The sequence below is a fragment of the Penicillium subrubescens genome, assembly GCF_028828155.1.
Source record: "Penicillium subrubescens strain IBT 31985 chromosome Unknown utg000007l_segment0_segment0, whole genome shotgun sequence".
Taxonomy (NCBI): Eukaryota; Fungi; Ascomycota; class Eurotiomycetes; order Eurotiales; family Aspergillaceae; genus Penicillium; species Penicillium subrubescens.
In genome coordinates, this window is record NW_026643157.1 from 1,358,158 (window position 1) to 1,377,892 (window position 19,735).

General features: G+C 51.0%; 9 protein-coding genes across 9 annotated transcripts; 3 read left to right on the forward strand and 6 right to left on the reverse strand.

Annotated features, from left to right (window-relative positions):
* Window positions 1-607: 607 nt before the first annotated feature.
* N7473_010256 (uncharacterized protein) lies at window positions 608-3,812 on the reverse strand (the record flags this gene model as incomplete). Its single annotated transcript, XM_057156195.1, has 4 exons — window positions 2,514-3,812; window positions 2,245-2,455; window positions 950-2,189; window positions 608-918 (listed from the first exon to the last, which is right to left on the reverse strand). The coding sequence occupies exons 1-4, from the start codon at window positions 2,543-2,545 to the stop codon at window positions 608-610; spliced, it is 1,794 nt and encodes a 597-aa protein (XP_057004850.1). The 5' UTR covers window positions 2,546-3,812.
* Window positions 3,813-4,831: 1,019 nt separating this feature from the next.
* Window positions 4,832-5,869, reverse strand: N7473_010257 (uncharacterized protein; the record flags this gene model as incomplete). The annotated part of the gene is made up of 1 exon (XM_057156196.1): window positions 4,832-5,869. The coding sequence occupies one exon, from the start codon at window positions 5,867-5,869 to the stop codon at window positions 4,832-4,834; it is 1,038 nt and encodes a 345-aa protein (XP_057004851.1).
* Window positions 5,870-6,927: 1,058 nt separating this feature from the next.
* Window positions 6,928-8,916, reverse strand: N7473_010258 (Zn(II)2Cys6 transcription factor; the record flags this gene model as incomplete). Its single annotated transcript, XM_057156197.1, has 3 exons — window positions 8,102-8,916; window positions 7,886-8,029; window positions 6,928-7,821 (listed from the first exon to the last, which is right to left on the reverse strand). Exons 1-3 carry the CDS (start codon window positions 8,843-8,845, stop codon window positions 6,928-6,930), a joined length of 1,782 nt encoding a protein of 593 aa, XP_057004852.1. The 5' UTR covers window positions 8,846-8,916.
* Window positions 8,917-9,466: 550 nt separating this feature from the next.
* N7473_010259 (uncharacterized protein) lies at window positions 9,467-10,321 on the forward strand (the record flags this gene model as incomplete). Its single annotated transcript, XM_057156198.1, has 2 exons — window positions 9,467-9,747; window positions 9,805-10,321. 2 exons carry the CDS (start codon window positions 9,467-9,469, stop codon window positions 10,319-10,321), a joined length of 798 nt encoding a protein of 265 aa, XP_057004853.1.
* An 877-nt stretch (window positions 10,322-11,198) lies between these two features.
* Window positions 11,199-11,737, forward strand: N7473_010260 (uncharacterized protein; the record flags this gene model as incomplete). Its single annotated transcript, XM_057156199.1, has 2 exons — window positions 11,199-11,356; window positions 11,413-11,737. 2 exons carry the CDS (start codon window positions 11,199-11,201, stop codon window positions 11,735-11,737), a joined length of 483 nt encoding a protein of 160 aa, XP_057004854.1.
* A 1,907-nt stretch (window positions 11,738-13,644) lies between these two features.
* Window positions 13,645-15,281, reverse strand: N7473_010261 (uncharacterized protein; the record flags this gene model as incomplete). The annotated part of the gene is made up of 4 exons (XM_057156200.1): window positions 13,645-13,851; window positions 13,932-14,956; window positions 15,018-15,152; window positions 15,218-15,281. 4 exons carry the CDS (start codon window positions 15,279-15,281, stop codon window positions 13,645-13,647), a joined length of 1,431 nt encoding a protein of 476 aa, XP_057004855.1.
* Window positions 15,282-15,718: 437 nt separating this feature from the next.
* On the reverse strand, window positions 15,719-16,466 carry N7473_010262 (uncharacterized protein; the record flags this gene model as incomplete). Its single annotated transcript, XM_057156201.1, has 3 exons — window positions 15,719-16,051; window positions 16,326-16,408; window positions 16,460-16,466. 3 exons carry the CDS (start codon window positions 16,464-16,466, stop codon window positions 15,719-15,721), a joined length of 423 nt encoding a protein of 140 aa, XP_057004856.1.
* A 622-nt stretch (window positions 16,467-17,088) lies between these two features.
* On the reverse strand, window positions 17,089-18,167 carry N7473_010263 (uncharacterized protein). Its single transcript, XM_057156202.1, has 2 exons — window positions 17,850-18,167; window positions 17,089-17,793 (listed from the first exon to the last, which is right to left on the reverse strand). The coding sequence occupies exons 1-2, from the start codon at window positions 17,965-17,967 to the stop codon at window positions 17,135-17,137; spliced, it is 777 nt and encodes a 258-aa protein (XP_057004857.1). The 5' UTR covers window positions 17,968-18,167; the 3' UTR covers window positions 17,089-17,134.
* A 342-nt stretch (window positions 18,168-18,509) lies between these two features.
* N7473_010264 (uncharacterized protein) lies at window positions 18,510-18,845 on the forward strand (the record flags this gene model as incomplete). Its single annotated transcript, XM_057156203.1, has 1 exon — window positions 18,510-18,845. The coding sequence occupies one exon, from the start codon at window positions 18,510-18,512 to the stop codon at window positions 18,843-18,845; it is 336 nt and encodes a 111-aa protein (XP_057004858.1).
* Between the last annotated feature and the right edge of the window lie 890 nt (window positions 18,846-19,735).

The window sequence follows — 19,735 nt, forward strand, 5'->3', positions numbered from 1 at the left end:
CCAGAAGGCAGCTCACTTTTAACTAAGCTTATCGATCGCGCCAGGAGCCTCCTACAAGCAACTTTTTGCATAGGTTGAGGCTAGCTGTATACGCTTTGACCTCGACGGCCTTTCCTACAAGAAGAGGCAGCTGTTCATTGGCTGACAGAGATTGATCACGCCAACTCAGGGCATACAACTAAGCGTGATCACACTAAATTTGAGCGTGGCTACAATCTATTTTCCTACTGTTTCTAATCACGTTCAGCCCCTGTAAGCTGCGGTTGCGGAGCGGGCGGCGGATTTGATTCGTGGGAGGGTTTAGAGAGGGACTCACTATCAGATATCTGTGTAGACAATTTATATAGCACATATGATCTTCAAGGAACTGGAACTTTGAAGCGAATCTATTTCTATGAAACCTTAGTTCCTATAGAGCGGATAGATGTGACTGACGTGCAGGTGGCTATCTTCCATAATTTCAATGAACGATGTATTGCACATACGGCACTAATATTCTATATGTAAATAGTACAGACGTCATCGGGCGAACCAGCACCCAGACGAATCAATATACAAGCGAGCGTAAAGAAAAGCAAAAGAGTACAGCTCCCCGAACAACCACACCCTAAAACGGCTCCCCATCCATCTCAGTCTGAATCATATTCTTAAGATAACTCAGCTCATCCATAATCTCCTGCATAGTGCTATTCCCACGGAACGAAGCACTGCTCGCACGGGAGAGCACACGTCGATACACTTCCTCATCGACATCGCTGCGCTCAGCATCTGAGCGGCGCTGGATATCGGGTAGGAGAATGGGCGAGCCATCTGGGCTGCGGGATAACGAAAGTGATTCCATGGACTCGAGGGCACTGAAGAGGGCAGCGTGGCGTTTGGGGTTGCTTTCCACTTCGTCCATTTGGTCGATGCCCAGGCCTGTTGCAAAGCCCGGGGAGGAGAGGGAGACGGTGAGTTGGGGGAGGGAGATGCCCATGGAATTCATGTTCCAGGGGGGGATGTCGCCGGAGGCGGAGTTGGGGGAGGACGGTTTGGAGTGTACGGTCAGGTGGGGGGGTGTTGGGGTCGGTGTTTGTTGCGGTGTCGTTGGCTTGGGATAGCTCTGGGGTGTGCCAGTCATCGATGGCTGGGGAGTCGGTGGTTTCTTGGTTGAATGTGGATGTGGAGATCATCGACTCGGGTGAGTTATCTTCGGTTTCGGTCTCGGTGTCTGTGCTCCATTCTGAGAAGCGGCTGTGTTCGGGGATAAAGCGAGAGTGGATGGACTCGGCGGTTGTGGTGGTTAGACTTGAGAAGTGGCTGCGGAGGACTTGAGCGTTCATGGCCTTGTCGGTCTCGTCCAAGGCGTGCACTGCCTCATCCATGACCGAGGAAGGAGTGTTGGGTAGTGTGGGGAGTCGCTTCTCGTGGATATCGCGGACCTTTGGAGTTGCTAGATCATTGGAGTTCACCAATGTCAGAGCATCCTTCAGAGCTTGTGTTTCATCAACGGTCCGCAGAGTGGGACCCGCTGCAGCGCCTCTCGAAACGCTGGGCTTGCGGAAATGAGGGCGCGTCTCCACGGTGAGCAGATTCCGGCCCTGTCCGGGCTCACTGCCATTTGTCTTCATTGCGCGGCGAGTTTGGAGTGTGGAAGCGGCATGCAGTTCAGGGTGATTTGCGGATGAAGAAGCGGGCCCGGGAATTATGATATTGCCAGGTACATTGCGGCGTTCCTGCATCCTTCCCTCTACCGTGTTAGATCTTGATGGCACCTCGGTCCATTTCGGGCTCTTGGTCTCCTGAGGAGCTCGGAAGGGCGGGAGAGCCCGGTTGCGCGGAGGCGAGACAGAACGAGCATCCTTTCCATGATGGTACTTGCGCGTGGCACTATTTGGCTGGGAGGCACTGCGATGAACTAAACCCGGGGAAGTACTGGCCGGATTGAGATTTTGAGGGTAAGGCACGGAGGTCTGCAGGCGTGCCAAGCTGGGCTTTGGCGGCTTTCGCGGGTTCATGAACTTGTCCTCGGGGTTCATTGTCCGGTAGTTGGACTTTTGCGAGCTGCTGCTACTCGAACGTGTGTGGGAGCTATCAGGAAGGATGATTGGCACATTTAGCACGTTCACAGGCTGCCCTGGCAGGAAAGGACATTTAGTTGTGACAGGCTCGGCCTGACTGAAGTATTCCACGTCATTGTCCAGCAAGTACTGTGTGGATTCTCGTCAGTTTTATACTGTCAGAAGAACCACCATGATGACTTACATAGTACCAGTAAGTGGCGCCCATCTTCAGACCTCCCGTACGCCATTGGGACCTGTCACCAGGCGGCCCATCTCCGATAATATCCGTAAATGTGTGACATCCACGCCATTGGCCCGGTCCAACCCGCCTGTCCCTCTCCATAGGATAAGGCTTTGTGAAATTATCCCATGACCCGAGCAGCTTGACCGATCGGATCTCGGGGTTGGTTGTCCTGGATGTTGTTAGTGATCACAATTAGACCAAAGGTAAGTCGCAGGCAATGCACTCACAATAAGAAAGTCATGAGGGTGGTCGAGGTCATCGCAATGCAAGAATCGCTGTAAAGAAAGAGCCAGGTTCACCAGACCGGCAGATGCAAGGAATAGTATAGGAAAATATGCAGAGCGAAAGAGATAAAAAGAAAGGTCGGTCAACAGTCAAAAGAGAGGACAGGATGCAAGAGTAATGCTGGTCGAACGAAAGATGAAACGAAAGGATAGAGTAGAACACCCCCAATATAGTACAGAAAAGAAACGAATGTAAATGCAAGACAAAAAAGAAAGAAAGGAAAAGAAGTCGAGTCAAGCTTGATACAAGGAAAGAACAACGATCAAAGAGAAAACACAGAGAGTCGAGGAGGCTGGCGCAAGAATCAAATATAAGACGAGAAGAATGAGAGCCGCCGAGAGACCAGTCTAGACAGCTAACCGTCAACAGTCAACAATAACAACAAAAGCACCTGTTTCTATAATTACAGCCGACACACAGCGCTGGCGCTGCAGCACACGCCGTACCTGTTTCAGGAGGAGCCCCCAAGCAAGCCCCAGTTCCAAGCCAATGACAGGTCTAAGAATAAATCGCCGAGACGCGTTTCAGGTGGGCAATCGGGTTCAAAGCAACGAGCCTTGGAGGCTAGAGCAGGGTGCAATAACAAATCACCATGTCATGGCCCCAAGTGGAGAATTGGACTCGAGATGTTTGTGTGACAGTGGCCGACACTGGAATAACCCAGCCTGTCACCGTTTCGAGTGTGCAGGTCGGACGCGGATGCTTCAGGAACCGCGGGCTAAATTCCAGACACACTGCAGAGCGACAAGAACAACCAATGACGGGGGTGAGGGGCGGGCGAAGCGCCGGGACGTGGACTTATAGCCACTTGGTACCTGCGTCAGGGCCCGGGCGCTTGGAGGGACCGGGGGTGGTTGGTGGGTGAACTGAGGGAGCGCGCAGTTTGAAGCTACCGCGACCGGTGGAATTGGTTGTATTTAGTGTGTTGTATAGGAGGAGGAGGCGTCAATTGAGTTGTTTAAGGTAATGTCGCGAGGGGGACACGGAAGAGCGGAGGTAAGAGGTTTTTTTCTTCTCTTACGTAGCGAAGACGATCGGCACTGCGGGGAATAATCGACGATGAATTTCAATGCCGATCGACGCGACAACAACCAGGGTAAGTGGAGTCAGGCTTGAGTTGGAACTTGGATAAACAAGGATATTCACGATCAAGGCTAAGTAGGCAACAAGGTAAATGATACTTGTAATCTGCAATTGAGCAGCCAGTCGAGGTTTAATGGTCGAGTCCAGAAAAAGAATCGAGAGAAGGAAGAAAAAGAAAGGGAGAATGAACGATTTGACTGATTGAATTATTTAATTAGCATCTTCGGTGGCTTTGCCGGTGGAACCGTGGTTCGCCCCGCTCCTGCAAGGTACAAATCAGTTAGAAAGTGTGGTTCGTACGGGAATACGATGTATACTATTGATTGATCCGTTCATTAATTCTCCTAATCTGGAGTAATCTCAAGACTCTATCCCGAGTACAATTCTATTGTACTCCATCTTCATCCCAATTATCCTCTCATACTCAACCCCAATAAACCTCCGATCCCTACAGTCCATAAGCCCTGTAGAACAACAACGCCATGAAACACATCATATTTCCCACTCTGCAAGTCATCTTCCCTTTCCTCCCAACACAGGTTTATCATTGGATCTCCAACCAGGATATCACATCACAGCAATTTCTACGAATGAACGCGCCGACTCAGGCCCCTGACGCAAGAAAGGGACGGAGATCGGCCAATGTGACGCGTTGATTGGTTGGGGGTGGGGATGTTGGGAAATTTAGCTCGGCCAGGATGAGACTCCACTTGGGCGGTTCTAAAGTGGTGCTAACCTGCTAGGGAATAAACAAGATGAATAAGAGCCAGGATGGGAATAATTGGAGTGATACGTCTTATTTCAACCCTGGATATTCAGCTGGGGATTGAACTATTGAGAAGAGTAACTACTGTATAAGGCAGCTATAAGAAGAACACACTCGGGTATCGAAGCCATCAAAACAACAGTCATCGACTTGATTGGTGCTTGAATAATTATCGGGCGAACCCCCGTGGATCTCATGAATCTTATAGACTTAGTACTTCATCAAAATAATGATACTGCCATCCAAACCCATCTCACGCTCTCAACAAGAATACTAAACAAAACGTCTATCCTGGGCATAGGCAAGGTCAAAGAATAAAGCGATCAACGCAGATAATCATTAAAAAAGATCGAGTATAAAAAAACATCCAAGAAGTAAAATCTAAAACCAAACCACCAATCCATCATCAAACTACTGTACCACTCTCCGATCATACTTCTTATTAATCGCCCCCAGTACACACTTCAAAATTCCCTCCGCATCCAGCACCTCCCCACTCCTCCCCCTCCACGGCACCGTATCCACGATATCCCGCACCTTCTCATCCCGACACCACTTGCCCAAATCATCATCCAACTCCTGCAAATACCGTCTCACCCTCTCATCCTCTCCAATCTGGAAAAATTGAATGCCCACCTGCCACGGCAACGCTCCAGAACCCGCACTATCAAGGACCCGAGCAACCTGGACGATAACGCTCTCCGCGTCGTCGGTGAACTCGCCGTCTGTGATAGTGATGATGTTGACTGGCTTGACGTAGAGCGCAGGGTTGGAGAGGTATCCGTCGGCCGTGCGGGCGGCTTGCATGGCCTGCACGCGGTGTAGGTATGGAGTGAGGATTTGCAGGAGTCGTCGACCGACGGGTGTAGAGCCGCGGGGATGAACGCTGTGAAAGATCTCGCGGACGTCTTCGGCGGTGGTGATGTTGCTGTAGACTCCCGTGGTAGACGCTGTCGACGCGCGGCGGTGATTGAGGAAGTAAATGTCAATACCGTCTGCGTCGTTCTGGGTGCAGATAGGTGCGATAGCTGAAATGGCTTTTTCGGCTTCGGCCCAGCGAGGCCCGCTCATGCTGGAACTGTCATCGACGAGGAAGATCGTGTCAAAATCTTTGAGGAAGGAGTAGCGAGAGTCGGAGTCGGATTCTGTGGATGGTCGGGGTGACTTTGAGGATACTTTTGGGTGGGATTGTGATTCTTCGTAGGAGGGGGGATCCCAGGATGAGGCCTTCTTCTTTCGGAAGGATGCGCCGCGACAGAAGTTGATGAGAGAGGAGCGGCTGCTGCGAGGTTGGGAGTGATTGGGCCCCATTATGGGGATCGGGGTTGGTAGGGTGTTTGGGAAGTCGGGGGAGATGGAGATGGTAGAGCCGCGATGGCGAGTATCTAGTCTGTTGGATGGAAAGGATGACCACATGGGTGGTGGTATGGTCCGTTCGAACATAGGCATGATGTGGTTTGTAGATGATGCAAAGAATATGCAATGTCTCAATTGGATCCGATGAATGGATTGTGGTTACTTGCAAGATAGAGAGTTTGCTAGATCCAGAGAAGATTGAATTTGTGCCTGATGAAAATGACTACCATGGTCAGGCAAGAGACCCCATCTTATACATCACCCGGGCACTCCATGACTCTCAAGAGCGGATCAGGTCTCAGGGGTTGGAGAGAGCATTGTTTGACACCTAATACAACAAGGCGTAGCCCAAGGCGTTCGCTAGATCCATCAAAGGAACACAGGCCAGAGGCACATAACGAGACACTAGTGGGCGGGGTATGCGAATGACAGCCAGAGTCAAAATGACAATGGGGGTCAAGGCAGAATTGACGCTGTGATCCCCATAAGGCTGGCGATACGCACGAACAGAAGAAGCTAAGAGGCTAAGAAGAGGGGCAGTGTGGGGCACAATGCCTGAGGTTCCAGGCTGCTAGGGATGCGGCTCTCTCTTCTGGAACAAAACTACATAAAGAGAACCCTTTTTACCCTTGGGTTAGGCGTTTTTGTATAGCCCGCACTTTAATCTAACACAAACAAAATCCCTGTCAATTGGAAAATGAAGGTCACATTCCCCTCTTCTAGCCTGTTTGATCTTGCCGCAGCATGTATTACTCCCATGGTTTGGCAGCGCTTAGCCGCATTCTAGCAGGGCGGAGCTGCATAGCCACCTAATAATGACCCATGCTCCAACACTAGAGCGCACGAGGTCCTACACCGTAGAATGCAGGGTTTTACAAGGGTAATAACCAATCGAAATCATTCCTGTTATGAAAGGAAAGAAAACCATTTTAAAAGATCCTATCGGAATTAACTATGTCCTCCCCGCGTACATAAGGTGTCATGATTCATGATCGTGATAGAGAGTCCGAGCGCTACACTCCCAGTCCCAGTTCCAAACCCCAGGGTTCCAGCCCTACGCCCGACCGCATTGACTGTACCGATTATGCAAGTCATTCAAGGCATAATGAACGATGTAGAGGGGAAAAAAAAATAAGATTACCCAACATCGGCTAGACAATGGTCTCTGCCGATGACGGGATCTGACTCCAGTGGAGATCAGGCAGCTCCTCCGCAGGGCTCACACTCTCCTCTGGCGAGGCATACTCTTCTTCCACAGCTCGTGCCGCAGCTTCGCGTAGAATACCCGGGTCAACAGCCACGATATCCATCAAAGCCAGCGCCTGGTCGAACCCATAACTATGGCCAACCATTTTCAGACATTGAATGACCCATCGGCGCAGCGCGTGATTGGGATTCTCGACAATGCCTGCCAAAAATAAAGGCCAAAGCAGCATCAAGCCTCCCATGTAACTTTCTGGAGGTGGGAAATTGGGCGAGGCATCTTTCAGGTGTGCGCCCAGGTGATATGGCACGCTGCGGCAGATATCGACTGCAAGACGTCGGGTATTCGCCCAGATAGTCTTGCAATGTTGTCGGAATTCATCGGACAGTAATCGAATGGAGTTTGACTCGGACAGTTTCCTGATATGAGAGAGGATGATCTCGCTGACTAGAATGCGGGCGCAACGGTACTGATTCCACGTATTGCAGACCCAGAGACTTGGGTACTCGTGAAATTTGTCGTCGTATAGAGCCAGCCCACGACAGCGCTCTTGGAACATAAAATCGTAAGGGGACTTGGTGTGAGTTTCGTAAGTGAAGTCTGGCGGCAGTGCGGCTAACCAGGCAATCAGGTCAGCCTCGATACTGGAGGCGACTGATATGATCTCTCGGTTGTCGGTGAGGATCTTCTCCTGAATATCCACGCGAAGATTAGATAGACGACCGATGATCATGATCAAGCGGTTACCGTGAGCTTCGCCTGGTCGGAGGAACATGGCGTACTCTGTACAGTCAAGTAAAGACTGCGGTACCCGGGCATCTCGTTGGATACAGCTGATAATCTGTAAGGTATTAGAGGATGGGTCTGGTACTGGCACCATGATGAATAGAGAAGATAAAACACACAATCTGATAGCGGAGATGCAAGAACAGACGAAGGCCGATCTCTGTTTTTAACTGCTCAGGGCCCCGCAAATCTAGGAGAGCTGTAGCCCCCGTGATATGGTTCGTCCACTGGTCAATATCCCGCGGTGCCCGTGAAGTGACAACCTATTGAGACGCGTGTCAAACCCGAGCCAGTTTGCATCCTTTGGAATGAGGGGGCAAGAAGGGAGAACTTACTTCATAAACGGCAAGCAGTACGACAGCCCCCAATGCTTGGTTCGTCTTGGCCTCCTCCACATCAGCCAATGCCGTGTTCAAATGATTTAACGCTGCAACATATTCCCTCTGCGCCAGATCTTTTAGCGACGTCATCTTCCGGACACGGCATAGCATAGCCGACGACACGGCAATTATAGTAGATTGCATCGCTTTCTGGCTAGACGCAGCCCCCGGCTCAGCCAAGAACCGATTGACAAAGTCCTCCATCCACAAGCTACCGGGAATAGCATTGCCTCGCAAAAAGTAGCAGATAGCCTCTTGTTTCGATGCTTCAGGTGGGGGTTGGACCTCTAGCGGTATAGACCAGGGATCTAGCATGGCAAAGTCCAGCGGTGGACCCATATCAAAGATGAAATCGAACGCCGGGTCCACCAGGGGCAGGTCCCGCTCAGACGGGAGACTCCCAGTGCCACTCCCATCTGGGGATACAATGCGAGACGATCGCGTTGGCGACCGCTTCTGTCTAGACCGGGCTGACGACGCAGAAGAAGTCGAACTAGCAGAGGAGCCCGCCTCCGCCTTGGCTTTGCGTACAACTGATTTGCTCTCGTCGCGAAACATTAATGATAGCTGGTCCCGATATCCAGGGCAGTCCCGCTTTGCCCGGATGCATTGGGAACAAGCTGGGCGGACTTGATCGCATCGGATCTTTCTGGTGCGACACTGGCCGCAGCCTTTGCTGGGCTTTCCACAATAAACCATGATATAGGAGAGGCCTTTTGAGGGCTTGAAAAACTTGCTCTCTTGGGAATCCCTTGCGACCTTGTACAAAAGGTACAAAAGGGGAGCCTAATGATGGCCAAGAGGGGCGTCATCACGTCGGAAGTTGCCGAGCGCCCGAGTGCACCGCCTCTCAAAGATTGTGCCTAATCGGGTAATAAGTGAGACGCTAGTCCCAATGGGGAATGCATTGCGATCGAAGTTACCAAAAAGCTTGTCAAGCATAAGCCAATTTAACGAGACAGAGGTAGGGCTGATGAATGCTTTGATGATTTTGTCTGGATGAAATGGGTCCGATGGCTAAAATTTCATTAGTGTCCCTGAAGCCCCATTCTAGAACGCTGGTTCTATCCTTAGTGGAGTAGATTCTGCGACGCGTTACAAGCCTCTCTATGGCACAGCCTCAGCATCCAAAATGGTATGCAAGATGGCAAGAAAATACTATATAGGAGATTGAAGCCTCACATAGCTTGATATCTCATCATCATCAACCAACTCAATATCCTTTCTCTTGTTCCCAGCAAGCCTTTTTCTCATTTCCATCAGCACTCTACATCTCTCCTTATACATTATACAGACGAAAGCCATACAGTACCTCCTACAATGGCCGTTACCTACCGCCACGGCATCTCAATCCTCGAACTGATCGTCTACTTCCCCTCTCTCTTCCTCTCCATCTTCCTCGTCATTCGCCATGGCCTCCGCACAAACAGCGGCTTCCTCTTCCTCACCACCTTCGCCCTAGCCCGAATCATAGGCGCATGCTGCGACCTCGCAACAATCAGCAATTCCTCCTCCGTCAGCCTCTACATTGCAGCCGCAATCTGTAGCTCAATTGGCCTGTCACCCTTGATGCTCGCCTGCACTGGCCTCCTATCCCGAGCGTGAGTTCCCAACCCCGCCAAGCCACAACCTTAATATACTAACGATCCTTGGTACAGTGATCTCTCCATTGAAAAGGTTACCGGTCGCACGGCCCTACCTCGTCCTGCCTTCCCCTTCTTCCGTATCCTCACCACCGTCGCAATGGTCCTGAGCATTGTCGGTCTCACGGCCAACATGTCTGCCGAGGGTCTGCAGCACCCCGACATCAAAGTCAAGATCGGCATGATCTTGTACGTCGTCAGCTGGGCAGTTATGGTTGCCATGCTGGCAGTCGTGGCTCTGCGAAAGGGCTCTATTGAGCGTGGCGAGAAGCGCACCGTTTTGGCTGTTGCGCTATCGAGCCCGTTTATCCTCGTGCGTGTGCTGTACGCGTTCTTCGTCTGGTTCCTGAACAATTCCAAGTTCAGCTTGCTTAATGGCAACGTAACAGTCCAGTTGGTTATGGCTGTACTTGAGGAGTTTGCTGTCGTTATCATCTGTCTTGGTGTTGGTATGACTCTGCGTGTTCGAAGCAAGGAGACTCGAGAGAGTGATGGAGAAGATTTGACGTCTCATTCTTCTCGCAAGCCCTAGATCTTGATATTTTGCATTTGAAGCGTTTGTGTTTTGATGTATAGCGGGATGGAGACATAGACATGTTTTTTTCTTTTTCTTTTTGTTTTATTATATTTCTCAAGTCACTTATCATTAATTGGAGGTTGATTTCTTGCTATTTGATATTTGAAAAGCATAAATTCGAGCGTCGTTATTATGATTTATTAATCTTTGTGCACGCGTGTTTTTAAATATCCTGAACACATTTAAGGATTTACCTCAAAAATATTCGAAAGATATCGCAAAAGACTATTTTACTAAGAAGGCAGGAGGTCCAGCTCTGGGGGTCATTGTGTAGTTCTAGGAGTAACAAGGGCGGGTGTACGCAGTCTGAAAGTAATCTGAATTCGATATCGTTTAGATTACACTCATTTCTCATAAGCGCATGGGTAGTGCGATGACGCTGTAGAGTATCAAATTTATCTCAGTGGCGATGTAAAAAGCCATTACCTGATTACGATCGCCCAGAACGGTAATAGTAGTTGTTGAATAGCTAGAAGTCAGGACGGAGACAACGACCAGATATTGGCGCTTCCTCTTCATCTCACTTTTAGCGATCTTCCTAAATGTCCTCTGGATAACGCGGGTACTGGGCTAGTAACTCCTTGGCCTCATATTCTTTAGGAATCATCCAGAAAATTGTATACGCGAGATCCAACGGTGCCTTCTTTGATAATAACATCAGGTGTACCGGAGTATGTCACTGGTGAACAACAAAATTCTGCAAAGCATAGATTGAATTAGTGGCATTGGCTGGCGAGTGAGGCATGGTCCACCCGAAGGGGACCGCAGGTGGTGGCCATCGAACAGTATCAAGGGCATCGCCAAAGAACTTCTGGAATCGGCCTTCCAAGCCATGTTCATGTTCATCACCATTCTAGACACTCCCATGGGCATGGAGATTTCGACCCGGACCGGGTATGAGGCCTACATCTCGGAATTGCACAAGAGTAACGATGATGGCACTAGCAGGGATCCATCTACCGGAGGCCGTCTGAATATGGGCCTTCTCCGGTATTTGTGCGTGACTGCTTTCAGCCCTTACTATCCATGTACTTCTCTCGGGCTAGCCTAGCCCGTACCCTAAGTGGCTTCATCGGAAAGCTGCTCGGCAACAAAGACCAGGGTTTCGAGGCCTTCTTCATGGCCACCTGTACCGATGAGTCGATCCCACGCCTCAAATCCGCACCGGAGCAGGCCTATCTTTGTAGGCGATCCCCGCGTCTCTCCATGTTGCTCCGGATCCTTGACTTGGAGGGTGCATTTGCGCCGCCTCGCCCCCGTTTCCTTCTGGTCTGTCATTGGCCTATGGTTGCCTGGATGGTCGAGATGTTCACGATCCGTCCAAGGCTGCGAACTGTTTCCATCACGGCTTTTAAGTCCCGAGGGTCCTAGGGCTCCATCTGGGTCTTTGTCTAGTCCAGCCATCAAGGAGACAGTTTGACCATGGTCGCAGGTCGCCGGCAAAAGAAAGGTTGTGCAAGGCAGTTGATGTTGTATGATTTGCAGAGAAAGTGAGGCTGGGAGTAGGAGACTCAGCAAGTTATCTATTTTCCGAGACATCCTTGCAGGGATAACATATCTCTTGATTTTTGCCACACTGTATTCTCTGTCATGCACCAGACTCTCTTTATAGAACAGTTACTGGATTAGAAAGTTTTTGGATTGCTCGAATATGTAAGGGACTGATCCATTCCCGGCTAGTACAGCTTCGCCGCACCCTATTCCGGAACTGGCTTGTCACACATAGATCAGTGTCCAGGTTGCCCTGACTTATACTCCAGTTGACTCGCAATTTCCTCTCAGTCCTGTCAAATTTCTAAAAGATAATCTGCAAGAGTTCTATTCTCAAAATGTTTAGCTGCTCCCTTATCCCGCTTTACGAGAAAATTGAAAAGCATGCAGATTTCGATTCTCTGCAAAAGTTCCGGCTCTCCGTGGCCAAATATTATTTGGAGCATGATTCAAGCAGCCTCAATTAGAACTTCAACCTTGACATGCTTCTCAAGAAAATCCTGGAGTTTGACCTAGTACTTCGATATACCACACAGAGAGAGGAATACCTGAAATGGAGTTGCAAAACGTTAATTATCGAATCAAATGATGACAGAGATGATAAGCAGCTCCTTACGTACCTCGATGAAATGAAAAAATGTTCCAAGAGCTATCGGCTTGACAAGCAGTACCTCTGCGCATTGGAATCCTTACTACCATCTGGTCCATTCCGCAGGGCATCTGATACCTGGAGATCCAAACCCAAGTGGTATCTCCATCTTTATCTCGTCGACGATTGCGACGCAATGGTGGCTGCTCCAGTCGCCAATGTGGATGCTGTCAGAGACGCGAACCTACGCCTGGAAGGCAGCGTGGGGTGGGTCACTGTACGATAGAATGCAGTTGCTGCGCGGAAGCCCGAGGGTTCGAGCTGGAAGCATCGGACCGAAAAGAAATTATCAAGTCGCAATACTTGGCGCTTGAGGGTGATGGGATTGGATCCACCGAAGCTCTTTATTTTCGATATATGCGTGCTTTCTTTTTCGGGACCGAGTCAAAGATGGACCCATCGTCAGGTTGGAATTGATTTTGTTTCGGGTTAATACTAAACCTGTTTGGGATTGATGGGGTATTTTGGTACAGAATAAGATTAACTAATACTTGCCTTTCTGCTTCTCTGTCTGATTCTCTTTCTGATTCAATAGATCTGACCACAGAGCTCATATCGAATTTCCATACATGAATACCATGATGTCTACACTGAATCTAAAACTCATATCCCCATCTAGATAGGGCTGTATTAGTCACGTGATTCTATTATCTCGATCATCTGTCCCTTTCTGAGAACAAATGTTCCAAGTTGAGATTACTGGCATTTTTACCCACATAATGTCACAAATATTTGAATTCCTATAATTGTAAGAAGATATCATGGACAATCCACTCTACTGATGTGTGACAAGCAGCAGCAAGCTCCCGAGTACTGGCGATTTTGATTAGTGTGATTTGAGAACCACACAATTGCTCGGAACCATACTCATACACTAGAAGAGAAAAAAAAATAAAGAACCCGAACCAAAAGAAACAGCACGGGACGAAACGAACAAAAACGAACGAATCCGAGAGAGAGTCCAGCCTCCAGCCCAAGAAGAAAAAAGAACGCCAGCAACATGGAAACGGGGTATCATAACCAGCTGGAAGGCCTGGAACCCTCCCCCCCCCCCACAGGCACAAGCCACACCGCACGGGCCCGACTCACCCCCAGCTTCTTCTCGACAAGGGGCAAACCCAACGACAACACCAGCAGACTACCACTCCGACACGATCTGGTCTGTCGGCACCGTAATGTTGCCAAGGGTCTCATCCTCTTGGTAAAGCGCGAGAGCCCGTAGAGACGCCAGGGTACGGCGTCCCGAGGATTCTGCACGCATCACCACGAGAAGAGACTCTTGCTCGGTGCGAAGTTCTTCCCGACAAGCAACGTCGGCGCGGAGGGTGATCAGACGAACGAAGTCCTATCAAAAGCAAAGGCATTAACAATTAGACTCGATTCACTTTTCATCAAATACGCGAGGCGAAGGTGAGATCAACTTACTGCGTACAGCTTCTTTCGCTGGTCAGGGTCGTTTTCTTCGACCAACCGCTTTCCCAGCCGGTTTACGCACTGGGTGAGCCTGGCCCACGACTGGGGGTTTGAAGCCCCTTGCCCGCCTTGCGGCAGGGCAATCGCCGTGGGACTCACACTTGGGTTTGCCGGAGGCTGGTTGACGGTTGAGGCATGCACCGGCGGACTTGGGAGGGTCTCTGCCTGCACACTGATCGCAGACATTGCCAGCTTCGGCATCGCAGGCTGGACTGGTTGGGGGGCTGGCACAGGGTCCGATATTGACAGTTTTGCCGGCTTCGTGATTGAGGACCCTTGGCTAGCAATCCGGACCCCGGCCGCACCAGACTCGGGTCGACTTCCCCGGAAGAGCGAGCCCAAATTGAACATGCTCTTGCCCTTGACCAGGCGGTGCGGTCGTCGTGGCTGCGGTACCTTGTCCACGCAGGCGGGGTTTGCCAATCTCTCAGCATCGGCGTACTGCTGGATCGCGCCGCCGCAATGGGGCACGTCTTTCCAGTAATCCAGCATCTTGACGGGGCGGGCCGATTTCGGGAGAGGTTTTCGACGAATCCCAGGTGAACGTGCACTGCCGGGTGTCGGAGGCAGCGAGGAAATTTTATCACCTTCGTTCGGGCCCACGAGGAGTCTGTCGGCAGTCGGTGAATTCCGCTGGACAGGACCGTAGCATTCCCGTGGCTGTCGGTCAATCGCCGCTATTGAGGTGTAGGTAGCAAGGGTCGGCGGCGCTTGGGGACCGGCGCGGCCGTCGTTACTTCCCTGGCGATTTTGTACGGGTGTGGCACCCCGTGTCTCGACGGCGTTTCCTGAAAACACCGCTCGTCGAAGAAGAGCATCCGGCACCTGCTCTTCGGCCTCAGTATCATCGCTGATACCGAGCTCAGGGGGCTCGACGAAGACCTGGCCCTGAGGCCGAGGGAACCGAGACTTGGGTAGCTGCGGGCGACGAACGAATGGTGGCGTATCAGATGGCAGGGTGCCATACGTTGGGTGAGCTATAAAAGACAGGTCAGATGATATTCACTCGTATCTCTAATCTCATTTGGGAATACGTACTGTCAATTTGAGGCAGACACCTGGAACGGGTTCCAACCGGTACCATTTCGAAAAGGGTGCAATGGTACTCTTCATAACGAGGCTGAGCCTCGGCGGTTGGCTGAGACGAGACCAGGGGCTGAGAAATCGCAGCTTCTGATAGAGATGTCAACTAACGTTCAGGTGATATAATGATCTAAAGTCAAGATATTATTACTCACTTTTTACTTCGGTCTGCTCCGAAGTGAGCCCCTGGTCTCGAAGGACACGTCGGCGGGTGAACATCTTGCGATGTCCAGAAAGAAACGGCGCGGGAGGGGAGAGGGGGAAGGGGGGAAAAGGGCAGAAGGTGTTGGCAACTGGGCCCAGAGCACGAGACAACGCAACTTCTTATCGTGATATCAGTCACTGGGATTCGAAATCGTCGAGACTGACTAGATATTGCAAGATGTACCTTTTACTTCGGCTTGCTCCGAAGTAGTGCTCTGTCCCAAGACGGGACGCTTCTGCGAGTAAGTGATGGGTTTTTGATGGAGAGAGTGAAGCGTCGCGGGGGAGAAAGCCAAGGAAGAGTAAACAGGAGAAAGAGGTGTTCATGGGGAAGCTTCTAACTTACCCCGCTGACTCGTCGCGGGCGATTGTCGACCCTAATGGGTAGGAGGAGGATGCTCAAGGTCGGTTACTTCCCCGTTGGGCGGCTCGGTGATGATCGCCGTCTCTAGTTATGAGACTGAGCCCTCCAGGATAGTAACCAGCCCGAAGGGGTATGGTGACTCCATCGGCCGAGTTGGCGAGCGCTGAGGACGGCCGCCGAGGCTTTGCAGCACTGCAGGGTCAATTCCTACAAGCACTGGCAAGCGAGCAACGGCGTCGTCCCCAGCTGTCAGGGCTGGGGCTACCCATGGGCGCTCGCGCAACTCCCCTTCGTCATTCTCCTCCCCCCAGGTTGTGACTCCAGACAACGAGGAGCTATCGCGCGGTGGTTCTGGGGTATCATACGGGTAGATGTCGTTGAATCCCTGGGCCAGACCCACGGTCTTCTTCTTGCCCTTTAGCTGGAAGAATATGTGAGTACATAGAGTCCATTTGTATCAATGATCATCAGCGATAGAGCTAGCTTACCCATGCCAGCAGGCGATGGCGCACTTTCTTGGCGGCATTTTTAATGCCCGAGATGACTTTTTCTCTCGGATATGAGACCGATCAGTATCACTTCTCAAAGAAACTGCCGTGAAGGGTGAAAGCTCACGCCGTCACATCCAACATGAGATAGCTTCACATATCGACGGCAAGGTACATCAGAACTGCAGCAAAGCAACCAAAACTCACCTTCTCCACTGTGAGGGGGTGCAAGATGCTGGCCTTACGGCCCTTGACGGCACTCCACAGCTTCTTCAAGCCGTTCAGGGTTGCTGAGCTCAACCGTCAGCAACGTCTCAGGAAAACGGGATCCCCGTCGTCACCCGGCATGATGCAGGCATGAGGCAAGGCTGGAGGACCTCTGGAGTGCTTACCGAGATGGGGATTTATGGTGGGAGCTTGGCTTGATGAAGTTGGAGTGTGGGGGGTGTGGTGGAAGAGAGGAGAAGAGGAGAGGAGAGAAAGCTGGGGCGGAGAAGCTATTCGGACGCGTCCAGTACGCACTTGCCACTACCGCCAGGCGAGAGTGTCTTCATATCGATAAGACGGCTGTGACAGACACGAGATTCTGCCTCATGGTCCTTCGAACCTTCCTTATCGAAGGTTTCGATCTTATGATACAGTCCAATATACGAAAGCAGGGACCCTACATGGCTTTCTCGACTATTGCCCATCCGAGCTTGAAACTACGTGTTATGGGCTTGGAGGGGACAATCTCTGACATAAATTTGAACAAGAGGATTCTCCCAAGAACCTCGGAATAATCATATCTATGGTGTTTTGTCGTTGGATGTTGGATATGTGGTTGATATAGCAGGTCCGAAGCATAACTTGGCTCGGGAGCGGGAACGGGACGGGAACGGGAGCCTCAACGCCACGAATATGAAGAAATTACAGAAATACGGGAATGAAAAGTGCGAATTGAACAGACGTTTTGTATTTTTGAGCTACCCCTCGCTAAGTCAGCGATTGCGGCGCCTAGGAGGTACGCGGGTCCATCACGCCCGTTTGGGCGAGGCCTCCACGTCTACCTGACGCTCTCGCTTTCTCTTCCCTGTAGTCTGCCCATTAGAATCATCGCTATCCTGTCCGAGTCCACCAGAGCCATCGTCACGCCATTCGCTGATCTCCCATTCGATCGAGGTCGATTTGTCGCGACTAACGCCCATCCCACGTCGTTGACGCATCAACAGACCTAGCCGGCTTCCCTCGACCATCTCCTCGAACCATGGGATGCCACCTGCAGTGCCGTGGTGGAAGGTTCGAGAGATATCAGCCTCACGAAGAGACGGAACCACAATCGCGGAGGGCCGAATGTCGGACCCAGCTGTCACAGCCGACGATTTTGCCAGTCCAGTAACGGATTTCTCTTCACCAATTACCTCCGGAAGCAAGCCCAGATCTTCCAGGACACGTTGGTGTTCACGAGACAAAGTGCCAATTGAGACGGACATGAAATTGGCTTCTTCCGATGGCTCTTCCGTCCAGAGGGTCAATGGGGTCCCGCAGAAACCACAAAAGATGCGACGAGTGTTGGGCGCATTGAGAGGTGTGAATACGCGACGAATCGAAGTGTGAGTCTCATCTGGGAAGAAGGATAGAGTGTGTGACTTATACCACTCTAGAGGGACCCGCAGCCAGGATGAGAGAAATTGGCCTACAAGATCGGGTTAGCGCGGTTGATCGGAACTAAAGTTTTAACCATACACTCACGGCTGTCTCTGCCAGTGTCGAAATAGATATTAGCATGGTCGGCAACATCGTCGGGAATTTGGATGGTGTATTCGTTACGACCACACGAGCATGATCCATGCAAAGTCTCGTGGGCCATGGTGACACGACCGTACGACACCCGACCAGAGCTGCTAGGCAGGGACGAGATCGCCACTAGTGGCAGGGCTGAGAGCTGGAATGATGAGAGAGTTCTGGGTCAGTCGCAGCTGAGATTAGAAGAGAAGACTCTGAGAGCTTAAAGCTTTCCTCTCTGCGCATGACATGAGACAAAGAAAGAACGGCACGAAAAAATCAAAGGCAAGGTGCAGCTGTGGCCTGTGGAGCGGAACAGTCTCTATGACGTTTAAACACTGCCAAGCAGTCAAGGCCCACGTTCCCGACTGAGACTCGGTTTCTCCGCATTGGCCCTTATCGGTCCTATCGGTTGCTTTCCTCTCCAACCGTCTTCCCCGATCGTTTCTTTTCGACCTCCGCACTTGCCGCTCTCGATCACTTCTACAACTACGCCTGCGATTTGAACCGAGATTAAAAGATATCACCAACGCGAACGACATCTTCCCTTTTACGAGACCTCTACCACGCCTCCACCACCTCCCATCCCCCTCCCATTCGTCCGAGAGCCTCTATCCCCAGCGCACGATGAACCCCGACGGCGACGATGATCGGTCCTCCTCGACCCCAACCGCCACATCCAAGTCTGCCTCTGGACAAGAAAAGGAGAAACCTCGTCTGACCGACCAAGAGAAGAAGAACAACCACATTGCCTCCGAACAGAAACGCCGAGCGGCGATTCGGGAGGGCTTCGATCGTCTCACGGAATTGGTGCCTGGACTAGAGGGGCAGGGCCGCAGCGAAAGCATCGTCCTACAAAAGACCGTTGATTTCATCCACCTGAAGCTCCAGGAGCGGCAAAATCTGATTGCCGAGATTGAGAACAAGGGTGGCCGAGTGGATGATTCCTTCCGACCATCATAAAAACTGCTGCATTGTCGCTCGATCGACTACTGTACTCACTCTGCATGGTCCATGGCCCATTTGCATCCCTCCCCTGTACCTGCGCCGAACTTCTGTTCTGATGGGCTTGCGGTTACCCCATGGGGAGGGAAGGGGGGGCTATGGGAGATGTACCGAGGTCCCGGACGGGGCTCCTTCCCACACGAAAATGAAATCATGCATTTGCGACGAGTCTCTTTTGCATTTCTCTGTTCAATTCCATTCTTGCCCGGTTTGATGAGAATGATTGCCGGCCGGGTTTTCGCCTTGACGGTTTCTCCCGTCTGACGTGTTCTCACTTCCGGGGTATTATTTTTTGCTTTGTCTAGTTCATTCGACCATCGATGTGCCTCGTCCCGATGTCTCCACGGCTGGATTCCCCCACATGAGCGAGTGGTGTTGTAAATATTAAATGCTGGGGGAATTTGGTGTTTCAGGAATTTTAGGATATCGCCTGTCACATGCTGCATTCTTACCTTCTTTGTACATCTTTTTCCCCGGGGGCCAGAATGTATGCTACGGATTGTCACTATGGAGCTATTGGGGCGTTGAATTTACTACTGACTGGCCAGTTGCTTCCACCGGAATAAATCTGATTCCATCTCGATTATTCTAAGCCTCGTTAGCACTCCACGTTCGTAACTCATTCAGGGGAAGTCCAGTCTTTGGTAGAATCACGTGCGGAGAACCACTAAACAAGCATCGACCGAAAAATCACTGTGATGTAGTAAGAGATCCTCTGTATGAATATATACCTAGAGCTAATTAGATCAGCTTGCCCACTTCCCACTACGCTGACCATCAAAAATTAGGCTCTATTCAGCTAACGATGTGCATGGCCTTCACTGTTGTAAATATATTCAGGTTTTTTT

Bases quoted from the DNA above. Each gene is read 5' to 3' on its own strand.
- N7473_010263 (XM_057156202.1), bottom strand. From the start codon at position 17,967: ATGGCCCACGAGACTTTGCATGGATCATGCTCGTGTGGTCGTAACGAA. The intron at 17,794-17,849 runs GTGAGTGTATGG...CCGATCTTGTAG, and splicing joins CGACACTGGCAGAGACAGCC to GCCAATTTCTCTCATCCTGG.